The 16,055-nt window shown below is 53.8% G+C and overlaps 1 protein-coding gene across 1 annotated transcript; it reads left to right on the top strand.

The window, feature by feature from the left end:
• The first annotated feature begins 3,425 nt into the window (after positions 1–3,425).
• Positions 3,426–12,134, top strand: SYNGR3 (synaptogyrin 3). The gene is made up of 4 exons (XM_044452591.1): positions 3,426–3,446; positions 9,388–9,625; positions 10,694–10,836; positions 11,934–12,134. The coding sequence occupies exons 1-4, from the start codon at positions 3,426–3,428 to the stop codon at positions 12,132–12,134; spliced, it is 603 nt and encodes a 200-aa protein (XP_044308526.1).
• Positions 12,135–16,055: the final 3,921 nt, after the last annotated feature.

The raw sequence follows: 16,055 nt of genomic DNA, 5'->3' as shown, positions 1-16,055 counted from the left end.
GGGCACGAGCCCCGCCGGGTGGGGCGGTCCGGGACGCGTGCCTGGAAGCGGGAAGCTGTGCTGCGGGGGGTGGGGGGGGCGGGGGGGGCCGGCGTGGCCCCGGAGCGGGTGGCCCGCTCCTCCGCGCCCCGGGACGGAGCGCCTCCGGCTGTCCGCAACCGCGGTTGCCGCGGAAGGTGCGTGTTCGCCCCCCGCCTCTGCTCCGCCGCGGCCACTCTGCGCCTCGGAGCAAGGGCGGGAGGGTCCCGCGGGGCCGCGCAGCCGGAGGCGGCTGGGGCTCTGCCGGGCGGCGACCAGGAGCCGCTCCCGCCCTCGCCCCGGGATCGGGCCGGCGCCGCTCGGCCCTGCGGGCGCTCTGCCTGCCCGTCGCGGAGGCGAGAGATGGGCACGCCGCCTCCCGGGCTTGGACCGGGCCGGGGAGCGTCTCGCCGCTGGCCTGGGCCTGGACAGCCCGCGGGGGGGCGGCGGGGCAGAGAGCGCCGACAGCGCCCTTTGCGCGCGGTGCAAGCGCGCACCCCGGTGCGCACGTGGCGCCTATCTTCCGGGATCGCGCTCGAGGCGCAAGCGGGCCCGCGCAGCGGCCGCGGCCGCGGCCCCGGCTCGGCAGCCCTCCTTCCCGCGCCGCGCTTGCCCTTCGCGGGCGGCCCTCGTCAGCAGGCGCGTCTGCAGAGCGTGCATGTGGGGCTGCCCCCGGGAGCGCCTCGGGGCAGGGAGGCGCGCCTCCTGGCCGGCCCAGGGGCCTCGGGCACGGCCGGGGCCCTGCGCTTGGTGCCCCCCCCCCCCTTTTAGCCACTCTTCCGCCCCAAAGGCACCTTGGGCAGGCTTCGGGAAAGGATGCTGTCGAGCTGGGAGGGGCAGCTCAGGATGGCATGGTTGAAGCTCATGCCCACGAGGAAAGGGTGCGCTATCTGGAGTTATTTAGCCTAGAAAAAAAGGCAGGTCAGGGGAGACATGGCAGAGGAGTGCAAATTATGCCTCGTGTGGAGAAAGTGGACCGGGAGAATTCCTCCCTCCCTACGCTGCGAGTCCATGGGCCCCATGCCAGCCCTTGTAGTGTGCTTCCCCCCTCTGCAACCTGCCGGAGGGTCCTCTCACACTTGTATGCTCTCGCAGGTTTCCCACGTGCAGCTGTTTGGCCCATGTGTGAACAGGATGCTGAACTGGGTGGACCTTGGCCTGAGCCAGCAGGGCCTTTCTCATGTTCTTATGTATCCAATGATGTTATTATTGGTTGCGAAGTTGCATCTGACCCATTGCAACCCCATGGACAACATTCCTCCAGGCCTTCCTGTCCTCCACCATCCCCTGGAGTTCACTCAAGCTCACACCGACTGCTTCAGTGACTCCATCCAGCCACCTCATCCTCTGCCGTCCCCTTCTTCTTTTGCCCTCAATTGTTCCCAGCATCAGGCTCTTCTCCAGGGAGTCCTTCCTTCTCATTAGGTGGCCAAAGTATTTGAGTTTCATCTTCAGGATCTGGCCTTCTAAAGGGCAGTCAGGGTTGATCTCCTCTATGACTGACCGGTTTGATTGCCTTGTGGTCCAAGGAACTCACAGGCGTCTCCTCCAGCACCACAATTCAAAGGCCTCAATCCTTTGGCGTTCAGCCTTCCTTATGGTCCAGCTTTCACAGCCATACATTGCAACTGGGAAAACCATAGCCTTGACTACACACACTTTTGTTGGCAGGGGGATGTCTCTGCTTTTTAGTATGCTGTCTAGATTTGCCCATAGCTTTCCTCCCCAGGAGCAAGTGTCTTTTAATTTCTTGGCTGCAGTCCCCGTCTGTGGTGATCTTGGAGCCCAGGAAGATAAAATCTGTCACAACCTCCATTTCTTCCTGGATCGGATGCAATGATCTTAGTTTTCTTAATGTTGAGTTTCAAGTCAACTTTTGTGCTCTCCTCCTTCACCCACGTCAAGAGGCTCTTTAGTTCCTCTTCACTTTCTGCCATTAGACTGGTATCATCTACATATCTGAGGATGTTGATATTTCTTCCGGCAATTTTAATTCCAACTTGTGATTCATCTAGCCCCGTCTTTCTCATGATGTGCTCTGCATATAAGTTAAATAGGCAGGGTGACAGTATACAGCCTTGCCGAACTCCTTTCCCAATTTTGAACCAATTAGTGGTTCCATGTCCAGTTCTCACTGTTGCTTCTTGACCTGCATACAGGTTTCTCAAGAGACAAAAACGATGGTCTGGTACTCCCATCTCTTTAAGAACTTGCCACAGTTTGTTGTGATCCACACAATCAAAGGCTTTAACATAGCCAATGAAGCAGAAGTAGATGTTTTTCAGGAACTCCCTAGCTTTCTCCATGATCCAGCGTATGTTGGCAATTTGATCTCTAGTTCCTCTGCCTCTTCGAAATCCTGCCTGTGCTTCTGGTAGTTCTCAGTCCACATACCGCTGGAGCCTAGCTTGTAGGATTTTGAGCATCACTTTGCTAGCATGTGAAATGAGTGCAATGGTGCGGTAGTTAGAACATTCTTTGGTATTGCCCTTCTTTGGAATTGGAATATAGACTGACCTTTTCCAATCCTGTGGCCACTGTTGAGTTTTCCAAATTTGATGGCATATTGAGTGTAGCACTTTTACTGCATCGTCTTTTAAGATTTTGAATAGCTCAGCTGGAATACTGTCGCCTCCACTAGCTTTGTTGTTGCTCAGACTTCCTAAGACCCATTTGACTTCACATTCCAGGACGTCTGGCTCGAGGTCAGTGACCACCCCATCGTGGTTATCGGGGACGTTAAGCTCTTTCTTGCATAGTTCTTCTGTGTAATCTTGCCACCGCTTCTTAATCTTTTCTGCCTCTGTTAGGTCCCTGCCATTTTGGTCCTTTATCATGCCCATCTTTGCATGAAATATTCCTTTCATATCTCCAGTTTTCTTGAAGAGATCTCTGGTCCTCTCTATTGTTTTCTTCTGTTTCTTTGCACTGTTAATTTAAGAAGGCATTCTTATCTCTTCTAGCTGTTCTTTGGAATTCTGCATTCAATTGTTTGTATCTTTCTCTTTCTCCTTTGCCTTTCGCTTCCCTTCTTTCCTCAGCTATTTGTAAAGCTTCCTCAGACAGCCATTTTGCTTTCTTGCATTTCTTTTTCTTTGGGATGGTTTTAGTTGCTACCTCTTGTACAATGCTGCGAACCTCCAGGCACTCTATCTGATCTAATTTCTTAAATGTATTTGTCACCTCTCCTGTATATTCATCAGGAATATGATTTAGGTCATACCTGAGTGGCCTAGTGCTTTTCCCTACTTTCTTCAATTTAAGCCTAAATTTTGCAACAAGAAGCTCATGATCTGAGCCACAGTCAGCTCCTGGTCTAGTTTTTACTGACTGTATAGAGCTTCTCCATCTTTGGCTACAGAGCACATAGTCAATCTGATTTCTGTGTTGACCGTCTGGTGATGTCCATGTGTAGAGTCGTCTCTTGGGTTGTTGGAAGAGTGTTTGCTATGACCATCGTATTCTCTTGACAGAATTCTACCAGCCTGTGCCCTGCTTCATTTTGTACTCCAAAGCCAAACTTGCCTGTTATTCCAGTTATCTTTTGGCTTCCTACTTTAGCATTCCAATCCCCCATGATGATAAGGACATGATTTTTGGGTGTTAATTCTAGAAGGTGTTATAGGCCTTCACAGAACTGGTCAACTTCTGCCTCTTCAGCACCAGTGGTTGGGGCATAGACTTGGACTACTGTGATGTTGAATGGTTTGCCTTGGATTCGAACTGAGACCATTCTTTCATTTTGGAGATTGTATCCCAGTACTGCTTTTCCTACTCTTTTATTGACTATGAAGGCTACTCCACTTCTTCTGAGGGATTCTTGCCCACAGTAGTATACCTGATGGTCATCTGAATTAAATTCACCCATTCCTGTCCATTTTAGTTCACTGATTCCTCAGATGTCGATGTTCAGTCTTGGCATCTCTTGTTTGACCACGTCCAGCTTGCCTTGATTCATGCATCTTACATTCCAGGTTCCTATAGAATATAGATCTTTGCAGCATCGGACTCTCTTTTCACCACCAGATACATCAGCAACTGAGTGTCCTTTCGGCTTTGACCCAGTCGCTTCATTCTTTCTGGCGCTACTAGTACTAGCCCTCCGCTCTTCCCCAGTAGCACATTGGACACCTTCCAACCTGAGGGGCTCGTCTTCCGGCGTCATATCTTTCTGCCTTTTGGTGCTATCCTTGGGGTTTTCATGGCAAGGATACTGGAGTGGGTTGCCATTTCCTTCTCCAGTGGATCACGTTTTGTCAGAGCTCTCTGCTATGACCTGTCCATCTTGGGTGGCCCTGCACGGCAGACCTCACAGCTTCATTGAGCTACACTAGCCCCTTCACCATGACAAGGCAGTGATGATACCCTATCAAATAGCTCCCTGCTCCAGGGAGCTTACAATGTCTATTGCAATAGAGACCATGAGAGGCAAAGTAATGAACAACAGAAAAAGAGGATTCATGAGAAAAAATAAGGGGAAGACTGGGCCCAGGGCCTAATTTGAACTAATTTGAGCTAGGCATCAATTCTGGACACTACTTTTGATGTCAGGCCTCTCCCGCCCCCCCACCCCCCCTCCCCTGCCCTGCCCTGCCCTGCCCTGCCCTCCCCATCTGAGCACATCCATAGTGCTTTCCCTCACCACTGACTTGCAGCTTTACTCTGCAGCAGTGAAAAGGTTTTCGTGAAAGCTTCATGTTAAAGGACACCTTGACGAGCAACAGATCTGCCACGGCATGTTGGCCTGGGCTGGATCCCACTTCATCCTGCCCACCGGACCGGTATCCATCTGGTCCTGGAGACAGCAGGGAATGACGGAGGCAATGGGCATGAGATGCCAGGTGGGGGTGGCAATTCTATGCAAGCAGTATTTAATTAGTTAATTACTAAGTTATTTAACGCGCCTAAAGGGACAAGTTACTGCTCTCTTGATTCATGCCTCAGTGGAGGTAAGTCCCAGTTTAGCAGTTTCCCCCTTGACATTACGATCTTGAGAACGACTGTCTTCAGGACAGCCTCGGACTGTCCTAGGAGACGGACATGCCCCACCTCACTGGCGTTTGGCTGTCGCCCTTGCAGGTCCCAGCCTGGCCCTGTCTGGGCCCTTCGAAGGCAGGTGACTGCCTGTGTTGCCACCCAAGTCCCGCAGGAGGGTGTGCCTGCTGCTGTTTGGCCCCGCTTGTTTCCAGAATGGATACGGAGGCAGAATTGGCATCTTCGCCTGTCCTGTGGTGTAGAAACATGGGGTGCTCTGGATGTTTTGACCTACGACTCCCATCACCCCTCGCTGGCAGCTGTGCTGGCGAGGGCCTTTGTGGTTGAAGGAGGTAGCATCTGGAAGTCTCCCAGGCGCTCACTCTTAGGGCGTCTGGTCTTTGTGATATGCCTTCGTGTTGGTGGGGAGCTGCGTTCGCTGCCTGCAAAGAAAGGCAGCCCTGCCACCCACGGCTCGGGGAACGGAAATGCCGCCCCCAGTTCTGGTGTGCAGCACTGACGGCCGGCTCACCCTTGCTTTCCAGGCAACCCCTGCATGTGCCTCAGAGGTGCCAAGGCAGGGCCAGGCCTCGCGGGCACCCATCGCTCTGCAGGCGGCTTCTGGGCTCTCCCGGTGCTTCCAACCCAGGACCATGGAACGTGGGCCGGGTGGCTCAGTGGTGTGAGGGGGCCCAGGGATGTGCGCAGGGCTGCATGTGGAGGTGCTCCTGCCTTGGAACAGACGAGAGGGCCGGGGGCGGTGGGCCTGGTGGGTGCCGAGGAGGCAGCCTCCTTCTGCATCCAGAGCTGGATGGAATGTTGTGTCGCTCGGCCTGAGCCGAGGGTGGCTGGCATTTCTCTGTGGGAAGACAGGATGAAGCAGGTCTGGCAGACTCTTCCTTGGTTGCCGGTTGTGAAGGAAGAATCTTCTCTGGGTGGGCCTCGCAAAGTGGCAGAGAGTCAGCCTTTCCCATCGCACCTCCGCCTGTGGGTCCTGGAAGTGAATGCTGCAGCTGCGTCCATCCGCTGGCTTCACTGAGTCCAGGAGGCGGTGGCTGCAGCTCCCGGGCAAACCTCACTCCCACCGAAAATGCTGGGCCGCTGCACAGTTCTCGCACCGCCGGAGAGCCTTCCTTGAGCTCCTCCAGCCCAGAATCCCCTTCAACCCATCCTGCATCGTGCCCTCTTTTCTCTCACCCGATGGCTCTCCGGAGCAGGCGGGGGACACACACAAACCAGCGCGGTGTTTGCTGGCCACCAGAAGAGCCCTTTGCCCAGGTCTGCTCAGGAGGAAGGAGCAGCCCCAGCTGCAGACCTTGCAAGAGCAGAGCCCTGCTAATCCCCACCCCATAAGAGAAGCAGCTGGCCAGTCACAATGTGCGAGTGCGAAGGCTGGACTGTGAAGAATGCCGACAGGGCGCATTTGGAGCATGGTGCTGGGGGAGAAGCTGTGTGGCTTCCTGGACCGAGAGAAAGACAAGCCAGGAATAAAAGTGGCGGTGCTGAGGCTGTCATGGCGCAGGGCCTCGGTTCACCAAGCACAGTTCTGGGGGCACTGCCTGGCAGCCACGCTTGCGGCTTCTGGCAGGATCCCTTCCTGGAGAGGCTGGGACTGAGCCAGATGCCCTCTGGGTGCCCAGCAGGCCGCTGCCCCTGATCCAGAGCCGCCTACATGCAGCTTCTCCTGGGCAGGTTTTCCTTCCGCTGCCCTCAGAGCAGGAGTGATTCCTGTGCCTGTTCTCTTCCTCAGGTGGTTCAGACGTTCCACCGGGGACAGACGAGGGGAGGTGCCTTCCTCCCTTTCAGGCCTGGGTACCAGGCGTGATGATGAGAGGAGGCTGTTTGACCCATTCATTCATTCATTCATTCATTCATTCATTTTTATGTCCTACTTTTTTCTTATGAACGCAAACCGGCTTACATCATTCTCTTCCTGCTGCTCTCAGTCTTAGCCCCACAACAACAACCCTGCAAGGTGGGCTGGGCTGAGAGGCTGTGGCTGGTCTGAAGGCACCCACTTGGCTCCATGACTGGGTGGGGACTCGAACCCGGGTCGCCTGAGACCCAGGCCCGCACTCCTAACCTCAGTGCCACGCTGGCTCTAAATTTTCTACCGACAGCAACAAAGCACCAATGCGCATGTCCTCAGTGTCATCCTGTGCCCATCTTAGCTCCGCACTTTTTGGATTTTCCCTGTGTCCTAGAGCATCTTCTGCTGACTCCATCCCACCTTCAGGTCTCATAAGCTAGAAGGAGCCGTTATGTGATGCTCATGTGCTTCTTGCTGAACATGGAGTGAGCCATATTGCCAGATCACGCCCATGATGAGTGCATGGTTTCATTTCTACGCAAAATGCTGGATGCGCTTGCCTGGGTGCTGAAGCGGGATGGGATGGAGCCACCACCTGAGCGGTGTGCCAGGTGGCCCTGCTCTGCTCTCTCAGGCAACCTCAGGTGATGCATCCTCTCGGCCTGGGCCCTCCCTGGAATACAAAGACAGCAATACTGGCCTGTCCTGCAGGAGTGTTGTGAAGACTATTTGGGATTGTGTGTATGTTACGCATAGTTATTGCAGTGCTTGCTTGGCATGGCGTTGCTGTTCGACGCTCTCGAGTTAACTAGTGCTGATTCTAATGGGTTTGTCTGAGTAGGTTTCCGGCGTTTTGCCATTCGCTTTGATTTTGTGAAATGCAACAGTTCTCATGGTAAAAATGGTGAGCACTTGCGCCAGTTCCGATCTCTCCTCTGAGATGGATTTTCAAAACCAGCGCAGCTGCAACATTTCTCTTTTACCCAGGTGGATCCATTTATGTTGTTTTAAACACATTCCTGTTTTTTAAAGGTTTGCACTACTGCTGAGATTTATTTGGTCATATTTTTATTTTATGCCGTTACAGTAGTAATTGTTGGGAACTGTCCAACAACTCTCATCTTCACTGGTAGACTGGGATTCTCACGTACAGCTATTCTGCACAAGGCTGCTAATCGCATGCGAATCCTCCGTATCTACTTCCAGTTTTGTCGCTGATCAAGCGCTGAACTTCGTTTTCTGCCTTCCTGCTGTGCGGCCCTAGGTGGCGCAGCAGAACAGACCAGACATGCAAGTGAAACAATTACGTTTTCAGAAAAAACTTCATGATTAAGTGCCACATTGTCCCTGCCCTGAAACAAGTTCCTCAGAAGTGCTCATTGGACCCGAAGTGAAAGGGGGTCAGGACTTGGCAGCCTGCCAGGTTCGCTTCGGTGCCTGGCAAAGCCCTGAGACAGCCCCGGCCGGGAGCGGCGAGCGGCCACGGGTAGCTTCACATGCCCGGCCAGCAGCCCTGCGCTGTGGACTTTGCCTCAGCCTGCCGAGCACGTGGGCTCCTGGCTGGTTTCCACGCTCCCCGCTCCTTCCGGCCTTGCATCCTGGCAAAGTCCGCTCTTGCACTGCCCGGTCCCTGGCGGACCTTAGCAGCCTCTCCCTGGCCGTGCGGCTCCCCTCTCCCGCCAGCCGAATGCTCCTGCCCCTGCCCAACGCTCCCTGGCCTCCCCAGCCCCAAAGGGGGCTCGATTAGGCGAGGCACTTCTGCCACGGCCCCTTTGCCCCATGCATTCATCTCCCTGAGAGCCTGCGGGGAGGGGCAGAGGCCCCCCTTCCTTGGAGAGAGAGTCGGCATGAGCCCGCCGCAGCATCAAGGGCTGCAGCAGCAGGCTTGATCCTGGGACGATTCCCATGGTGTGTCATCACAACCTCCGAGCAGTGGCAGGGAGGGATCTGAGACGGCAGTCATGGGCACTCTGGAGGCAGCTGGACAGCCGTGGCCGGGGATGCTTTAGTTGGAGTCCTGCGCCGAGCGCAGGCCACCCTCCAGGCCTCCCAGGCCCCATCCGACTCTCCTCTCCTCTCCTCTCCTCTCCTCTCCTCTCCTCTCCTCTCCTCTCCTCTCCTCAGCTAGGCTGCCCAGGCCAGTGGGAGCTGCTGCTCAGCAACTTCTGGAGGACCCACCTGCCGCAGTTTGTCCTCACCACTTCCGTGGGCTCATTTGTCATATGCTGGGGACAATGCAGCCACTTTGGCACATCTGAACTGTCAAGGTGCCTGGCCCCAAAATGGCACCCTTGCCCCTAAAAGCTCATACTGTGGCCCGGAGTGCAGAAGCAGCCCCCCCCACACCCCCCACCCCGGCTCTGGAGCCTCCAGCCGCCCCTGGAGATGGCTCCCGATTCCCACAGTCTGCCTCTCAGGAGCGGGAATGCGTGTGGACGCAGCGTGACCCCGCAGCTGGGGGCAGTATTGACCCAGGGGCCTGATGGGTGCTGTCAGCACGTCTCCCTCAGCATCTCTTGGTGGGAGGTGGGGGCTCCTCTGAGCACAGCTGTTCCTCTCCCTCCCCTCCCCAACCCTCTGCCCAGATCTTCTCCATCGTCGTCTTCGGCTCCATCGTCAACGAGGGCTACGTCAACACAGACAAGTCCCCGGTGCTGCGATGCATCTACAACAGCCACGAGGGCGCCTGCAGCTACGGAGTTGCCGTCGGCATCATCGCGTTCTTGGCCTGCAGCTTCTTTCTGGTGGTTGACCTGCATTTCCAGCAGATCAGCAGTGTGAAAGACAGGAAGCGTGTGGTGCTTTTGGACCTCGGCTTCTCAGGTGGGCCCCTTGGCGCAGGGCAGAGGGGTTTGCTTAGGGGATACAGGGTCTGCTGGGGCAGTGCGAGCATGGGGAAGGCTTGGTGCATGTCTTCCAGATCCAGTGAGGGTTGAGTGAACCAGTTCGGGGGTTGGACATCCTTTGCACTAACTGAAGCAGGGCAAGGTGGAAGCTGGAACAATCCGGGCCAAGCGTCTGAGGGTGCTTCCTGACTGGGTGGGGGCACTGCACCATCAGGCACTGGCTGCCCGAGGGGGAGGGAGGCAGAGTCCATTTTTGGCCAGGGGGTTTGGCAGATGGTTGGCTGAATTCGTTTAGATGGGATCTGAACAATGACATTGTTGAGTAGTTTTTGGAGCAAGTGGGATAAGCCTCAGATATTACTAGACTGTTTTCCATCTCTGCTTTTAATGACTGAAACACTTCAGTGAGTGATATGCCATGAAACCAACAAATTTCTTTGCTATTATCTTGTCGCACCACTGGAACAAATGATTGGCTTATCAAGCTGTCTTCCTCTGGGTTAGATCACTCGTCCAGCTAGCCCTCTCCCTTTGGTTTTCTTTGAAGAGCACTGCTGCAAGGTCTCAACAAGAGAACTCCCTTTTCATCCAAGACCCTTTTGGCAACTTTGGGTCCCCAGATTATTGGCTCATCCAGCTCCGTGCCTTCTCCTCTGCCTGGCAGTGCTCTCCAGGTCCTGGCAAACAGACGTGCACAGGGCAGATAATTTCTTTTGGTGTGGCCTCCGTGCCTTGAAAACATCGCTGTGCAGCCTCTCTGTCCTGGCAAAGGCTTTGTCTGCTCATTTTTCTGCATATCATGGGGCTGCCCAAAATCATAATCACCACAAATAAACTTGCCTGTATGCCATTCTTTTATCATTGCCCCTCAAATGGTGCATAGCAGAAGGATGAAAGCAGAATGCTAGACTGATACAAGCAAATGCATGGCCAAAGGCCCAGGCAGGAGCGAGCAGGGAGGGAAACGGCTAGGCCAGCAACCGGACGGAGCTGCACGAGCACCGCAAGCCACCTGGAGGGAGTGACGGGCTTTTCTGTTTTACAGGCTTTTGGTCCTTCCTGTGGTTTGTGGCTTTCTGCTTCCTGGCCAACCAGTGGCAGCGGACACCACCCAGCCAGGGGGCAACACAAGGAGGTGACGCTGCCCGAGCGGCCATAGCCTTTTCTTTCTTCTCCATCATCTCCTGGGTAGGTTTCAGGGGCTGCGTCTCCACGTCCTGTTCAGCCGTGCCTCTGGGCCAGCCACTTCCCCAAAGCTTCTTAGCTTGCACAGTGTTCTGTGGCCGTTGTCCTGAACTTGCGATGACTGGAGACTCAGTGCGGAGCCCCGGTCCCTGGCTCAACCTTCCCTGCCGTGCGCCCCCAAACTTCACCTGCCTTCTTGCAGGTTTTCCAGGGACTTAGCTTGCCCTGTCAGGATGCAGAATTTACTGACGATTCTTCTCGAAGCATCTTCATTCAGTGCATCCTCCTCTTTTGGAAATTGTAGATGGGTGGGAAAGGGGCAGATGTGGGGGACAGGGGGCTCTTTCCCTCACCCCTTCCTTGCACACTTTCTGGAAACATCTGGACAGGCACTGCTAGGAAGAGGACCGTGCGGGGCAGTGAGGGGCCGCAGGCGCCCATGTGCTCCAGACGGGTTGCCTGGGGCCGGCCAGGGGGTTTTATTTACTCATTTACATATATTTATAGGCCGAGGCCTTCCTAGGTGACTTGCAATGTAAAACATACCGACAGTAAAAACACATTAAAAGCCAGTTAAAACATAATCAATTAGACATCCATAAAAACAATGAAAAGGGGACACAGCATACAGGCTAAATGTTAAAAAAATTCCTAAGAAGATACGTCTTTGCCTGGCGCCGAAGGGAAAATCGAGATGGTGCCGGGAGAATTTTACCTCTCCCCCTTAAAAAGCAGCAGCACCCCGATCCCCCGTGCAGCTGGGGTTGCTGGGAAACAAGTTCCCTGAGGGACAACAGACCTCTTTCTCGTCTTAGTTCTGGCTCCACCCTCCTCTGCTTCTTGTGCGCTGCCCACCTGGTCTTTGCCGTGCCGCTCCGGACAGCCATGTTGTGCTGGCGCCAGGGACACCTCCTCAGATCGCCAGGCGTGCCCATGGTCTGCAGCCTTTCATAGACTCATGGAAGAGTAGAGCCAGAAGGGGCCACGAAGGCCACTGGGCCATGGGCTGGGTGGGGCCTCCGAGTGGTTTGGTGGGAGGGCCTGGGGCAGTGCCCCCTCATGTGCAGGCACTGTACTCTGCCGTTTCTTTTCCTTTCAAGGTCGCCCTGACTGTTAAGGCCCTCCAGAGATACCGAATGGGAACTGATATGTCTCTCTTTGCCACGGATCAGTTTCCCACTGACCCCAGTGCTGGCTACCCAACAGGCAGTGGAGTTGAGAGCACGGAAACCTATCAGAGCCCGCCTTTCTCCGAGACCCTCGACACCAGTCCCAAAGGCTACCCGGTGCCGGCGTACTGAGGAGGCGGCGCCTCCCCGTGAAGCTGCCACACAAGTGGGCGCAGAGCCCAGCGAATGGGCCAGATCCCCTCCTGTGGTACAGTACAGTCAACTGGTGGGTTGCAAATGTATTCAAAAGTACTTTTTTTCCATGTGGCAAGTTATGTGCTGGGTTAAATTTACTCTTAGCTAATGGTGCAGTGAATTCTATACAGTGGTGTTGGTTCTTGTCTTGCCTGTCCAAGGATGCTTTTCATATTCAATATATCAAGTGTTCCCTCTAAGCGTGAAAAGCTGTGCTGGTTGCCGTGCTCATCCCGTGAGCTGATGCGGCGTTCCACTGAAAGCGCATGCGGCAGAGGGCATCAGTTGGCCTGTCGGAGACCCCACACCGTCTCTCCCGACGAGTAGGCGCATTATCTCGTGCTTCCAGGGCTTACTCCAAAACCAGTCGGCACAGTCCTCCTCTGGACCTGCCGTGACATCTTGCCCAGTCTTTCCCCCTTAGAGGCCCAGAAGAGGCCCCTTCAAAGGAATGTGCCAAAACAGAACAGGAAAAAGAGACAAGGATCGTGTTGTTTTCCTTGATGTGTGTTTGTGTGTGCACATACAGTTCCTGCTCTGAATGGGTGGATGGATGCCACACATTCGTGTTGTGATTTTGATATCACAGGTTGCGTTTTTCAGATGGCTTCAATATGTCAACAGTTCTACTTCTTTAGGCTTAAATCAGATCCTTGCCTTCAGAAAACCGACCACTCAGAGAAGTGGGGAACGGAGCACCGGCATTGTGCCCGGCCAGCTCCTTCCGCCTTGTGTGGGTTGCAGTCCACAAGCTCATCCCTTCACACAAGAAGGTGACATGTCAAGATGGAAGAGAAAACATGGGTTGAGAACAGCAGCTGCAATGACCGCAGGATAGGTACCTGTCCTGCCAGGCCATTTCCGCCAAAACGGCGCTCACGAAACTAGCAAAAGCATCTGCCGCTACCTGTGTGCAGCCATTTGGCAAACTCCTTTGATGCCAGTGACACCAAAATCTTCTTCCTGCTGGCCCTTTTAAGTACCAGTGTCCTGTTAAGAGGACTGTCCTTTCTTCCTTTTAAACATGCTGGTGTAACATGCACCGTAATGGCTGGGATTTGCCCCACACTCCTCTGTAAGGGAGTTTGGGCACATTTTTCAGTGGCAGAAATTGATCTCAGAAATCCCGCTTAGAAGAGATGGCCCCCAACTCAAGAGAGATCTGTGCATGCCAGGAGCTATCCGTATGCAAACCCCAGAGGTTTGACACGCCATATTTTAACAGAGACGGCTAAATCGGGTGCTGTCCTCTTTCAGCCTCAAGTGTTCCAGATTTTGCAGTGCGAAGTGATCGAGCCAGTCTTATGGACAAAGACCCACGTGGGGTTTAACCCTGTAGAGATGGTGATTTACTGCAGGCTAGCAGTCAAACTGCAGTCCCGTTTTCCTTAGAGAGAACACTGGTATTTTAGCAGCACACAAAGTTGTGTTACGTATTTTAGAAAACAAAAAGCTAGAATACATATACATGTTTCCTTAAATTGATTGTACATGTGAAATAAATGTTTGTTCAGTACAGTGTATTTTTTCTAACTATAAAACCATCAATTCCAAAATATCCTTGTATTAACTGTATTAACAGAAGAGAGAGATTATGCTCCGTCCAACTGTCTTGGTCAGTAGCGTTAGTGTGCTCTGTATTACAATTTTGAATGTATGCATCTGATGCCTTCTTATGTATCCTTTTCCTTTTCTACCCCTTTGAACCTTCCCAAATTGGAGGGGACACTGAAGGAATTGGCTTAATGGTTTGCATGAAGCTGCATCGCCCAGGACTTAGGGCTGACCCAGACGGGTCAGTACCCGGGGCAGAACATTCAAAATGGCAGCCTTGCATGATTGAAACAGACGTGCTCCTGGGTACACCCGCTGAAGTGAATGGGAGCTGCACGAGAGCTGCCTGTTCATGCTGCAGTGACCAAATCGGCCCTTCGGGACTCAGGCTGCTGCCCGCAGCTGCTTCTGCCCGAGGCACGGACAGGTGGGGATCTTCAGGCAGCTGCCGAGGTGCTCACATCTTGTTCCTAAACTCAGTCACGGGGCACTTTGGCAGGCGCCTTTCTTCCGGCCTTCACAGTGGAAGCCTGGGGCTTTCCCATTTGATCTGCAAAACCATCTTTTCATCAGCATGTTCAAGATGGCTAACACAATCAGTTGTACAAAGATTACAAGTCAGTACAAACCCACAGTAAGCGACATACAGGGTGCCCACGTTACCTCTGATGACCCTCCTTTCCCTAGCTATTGTTTTTAGAAGGCTGTGGGCAGGATATGTGTTGTATAAAAGGCTGGGAAGGGGGCACGGTCACTAAGGCCCCCCCTCCCTTTCCCACGGTTATTCAAGCAAAGGTATGGAGTGTCGAATTCAGCCCCTCTGTGCCCAGCCTGCAAAATGATCACAACAACTTTCAGCAAATTCAGTAGGGATGAAAGACCGAACTTTTATCGGCAGAGGTCGGAAGGCCTTTGCCGCAGAGTTCCTCTTGCAGGCTGCCCAGTGTGCCAGGTGGGTGCGAAGCACCCCAGGTCCCCATAGAAGAGGTTGTTTGCTGCGTCTCTGAGTAAGCCACAGCCCTGGTCTTGGTCCAGCAGCCTCTGCTGGGGGTGGGTAGTTGTGAGATACCTCTGGCTCAACTAGCCACCCTCAAAGGTTGTCTCTCTGCCTCGGGGTGCGCCTGCTTTGCAGCCTTGCCTCTGGCAGAAATAGCAGGAGCAGATGCCTTTGTCGTGGGATGATCCTCGCCCACATTTAGTGTAAAATGGAACTTTTGGGGATGGAAATGTGAACAATTCATTCAAAGCGGGAAAAGAGAGCAGCTTTGCCTATACGAAAGAAGACTGACATTTCAGCGGACGTATGTGATTGTTCCGTGATCTCAGAGAGACTAAGGAAGAAGGCAATATTCCAAGCTGCCAATAAAATACTAAATGGGCCATTCTAGGCAAACCAAACATGTTTGAATGACCAAAACTGACACTCTCTCTTTAACACAGTAGAGAAGCCACATTCTCCCCTAATTCTCATGTGGTTATTTCTTTCTTATGCTGAAAATGAGATGCAGCAACCACTGAAAGTTACAAGCTGAATGCTGATGGAGCTCTTTTCGATACTCTTGCCTATGTTATCACCAGGATGAGGTTGCAGGTATAAAAATTAATGGCCGCAGATAAACCAGTGAATCAGACCAAACCAGAGATAAACCAGTGAATGTCTCTGCATGTCCCTGTCAGAGTCCCCCCCACACCCCGGTTCCGCTCCCCATCAAGTTTTGCTGTGCTCTTGCATGCAGTGCCAGGAAATGCTCCGCAAGGCACCATGCCCGTCGCCTTGGCTTGGCTTCCCTCCAGTGTCAGAAGGGCGGGGCAAGGAGAGCCCTCTCATGTTTCCTGTGAAATGGTGCTGATACGTGTATTTCACAAGGGCCCCTTACACATGTTCTAGGAGGCAAGGCAGTCACTTAGCGGGGTTTACTTACTCCAGGAACCATTCAGAAGGTGCTAACCGGAGCCTGGCTAGCCCTGGCGCTGCCCAGGCAGCCCCTGCCATCGCGCAGCTTGTGGCAGTTGCAGAAGGGAAGGAAGAGCAACTCTCGCAAGCAGCAGGGAGAGGCGGGAGCACCTTGCGTGCACCGAAAGGTGAGCGGCCACCTGGCAGCTTTTGAGGAGCTGACTGGAGAGAAGGAGGCCTGCCCATCAGTCCGCTCAGAAATGGCCTGTTTTCTACAGCCACAAGAATGGTGGCGGGGGAGGGGAGCATCTCTTTAGCCTCTGGCCATCCACAAGTTGTGGCTGGAGGCTGCAGCTTGCTCACCGGGTTGCAGACTGTGCTGGAACTATCGTGCCGAGCAGTATGTTCCA

Source organism: Varanus komodoensis, unplaced genomic scaffold, assembly GCF_004798865.1.
Source record: "Varanus komodoensis strain SLA01 unplaced genomic scaffold, ASM479886v1 scaffold73, whole genome shotgun sequence".
Lineage (NCBI taxonomy): Eukaryota > Metazoa > Chordata > Lepidosauria > Squamata > Varanidae > Varanus > Varanus komodoensis.
This window is presented reverse-complemented; position numbering and strand designations above follow the sequence as displayed.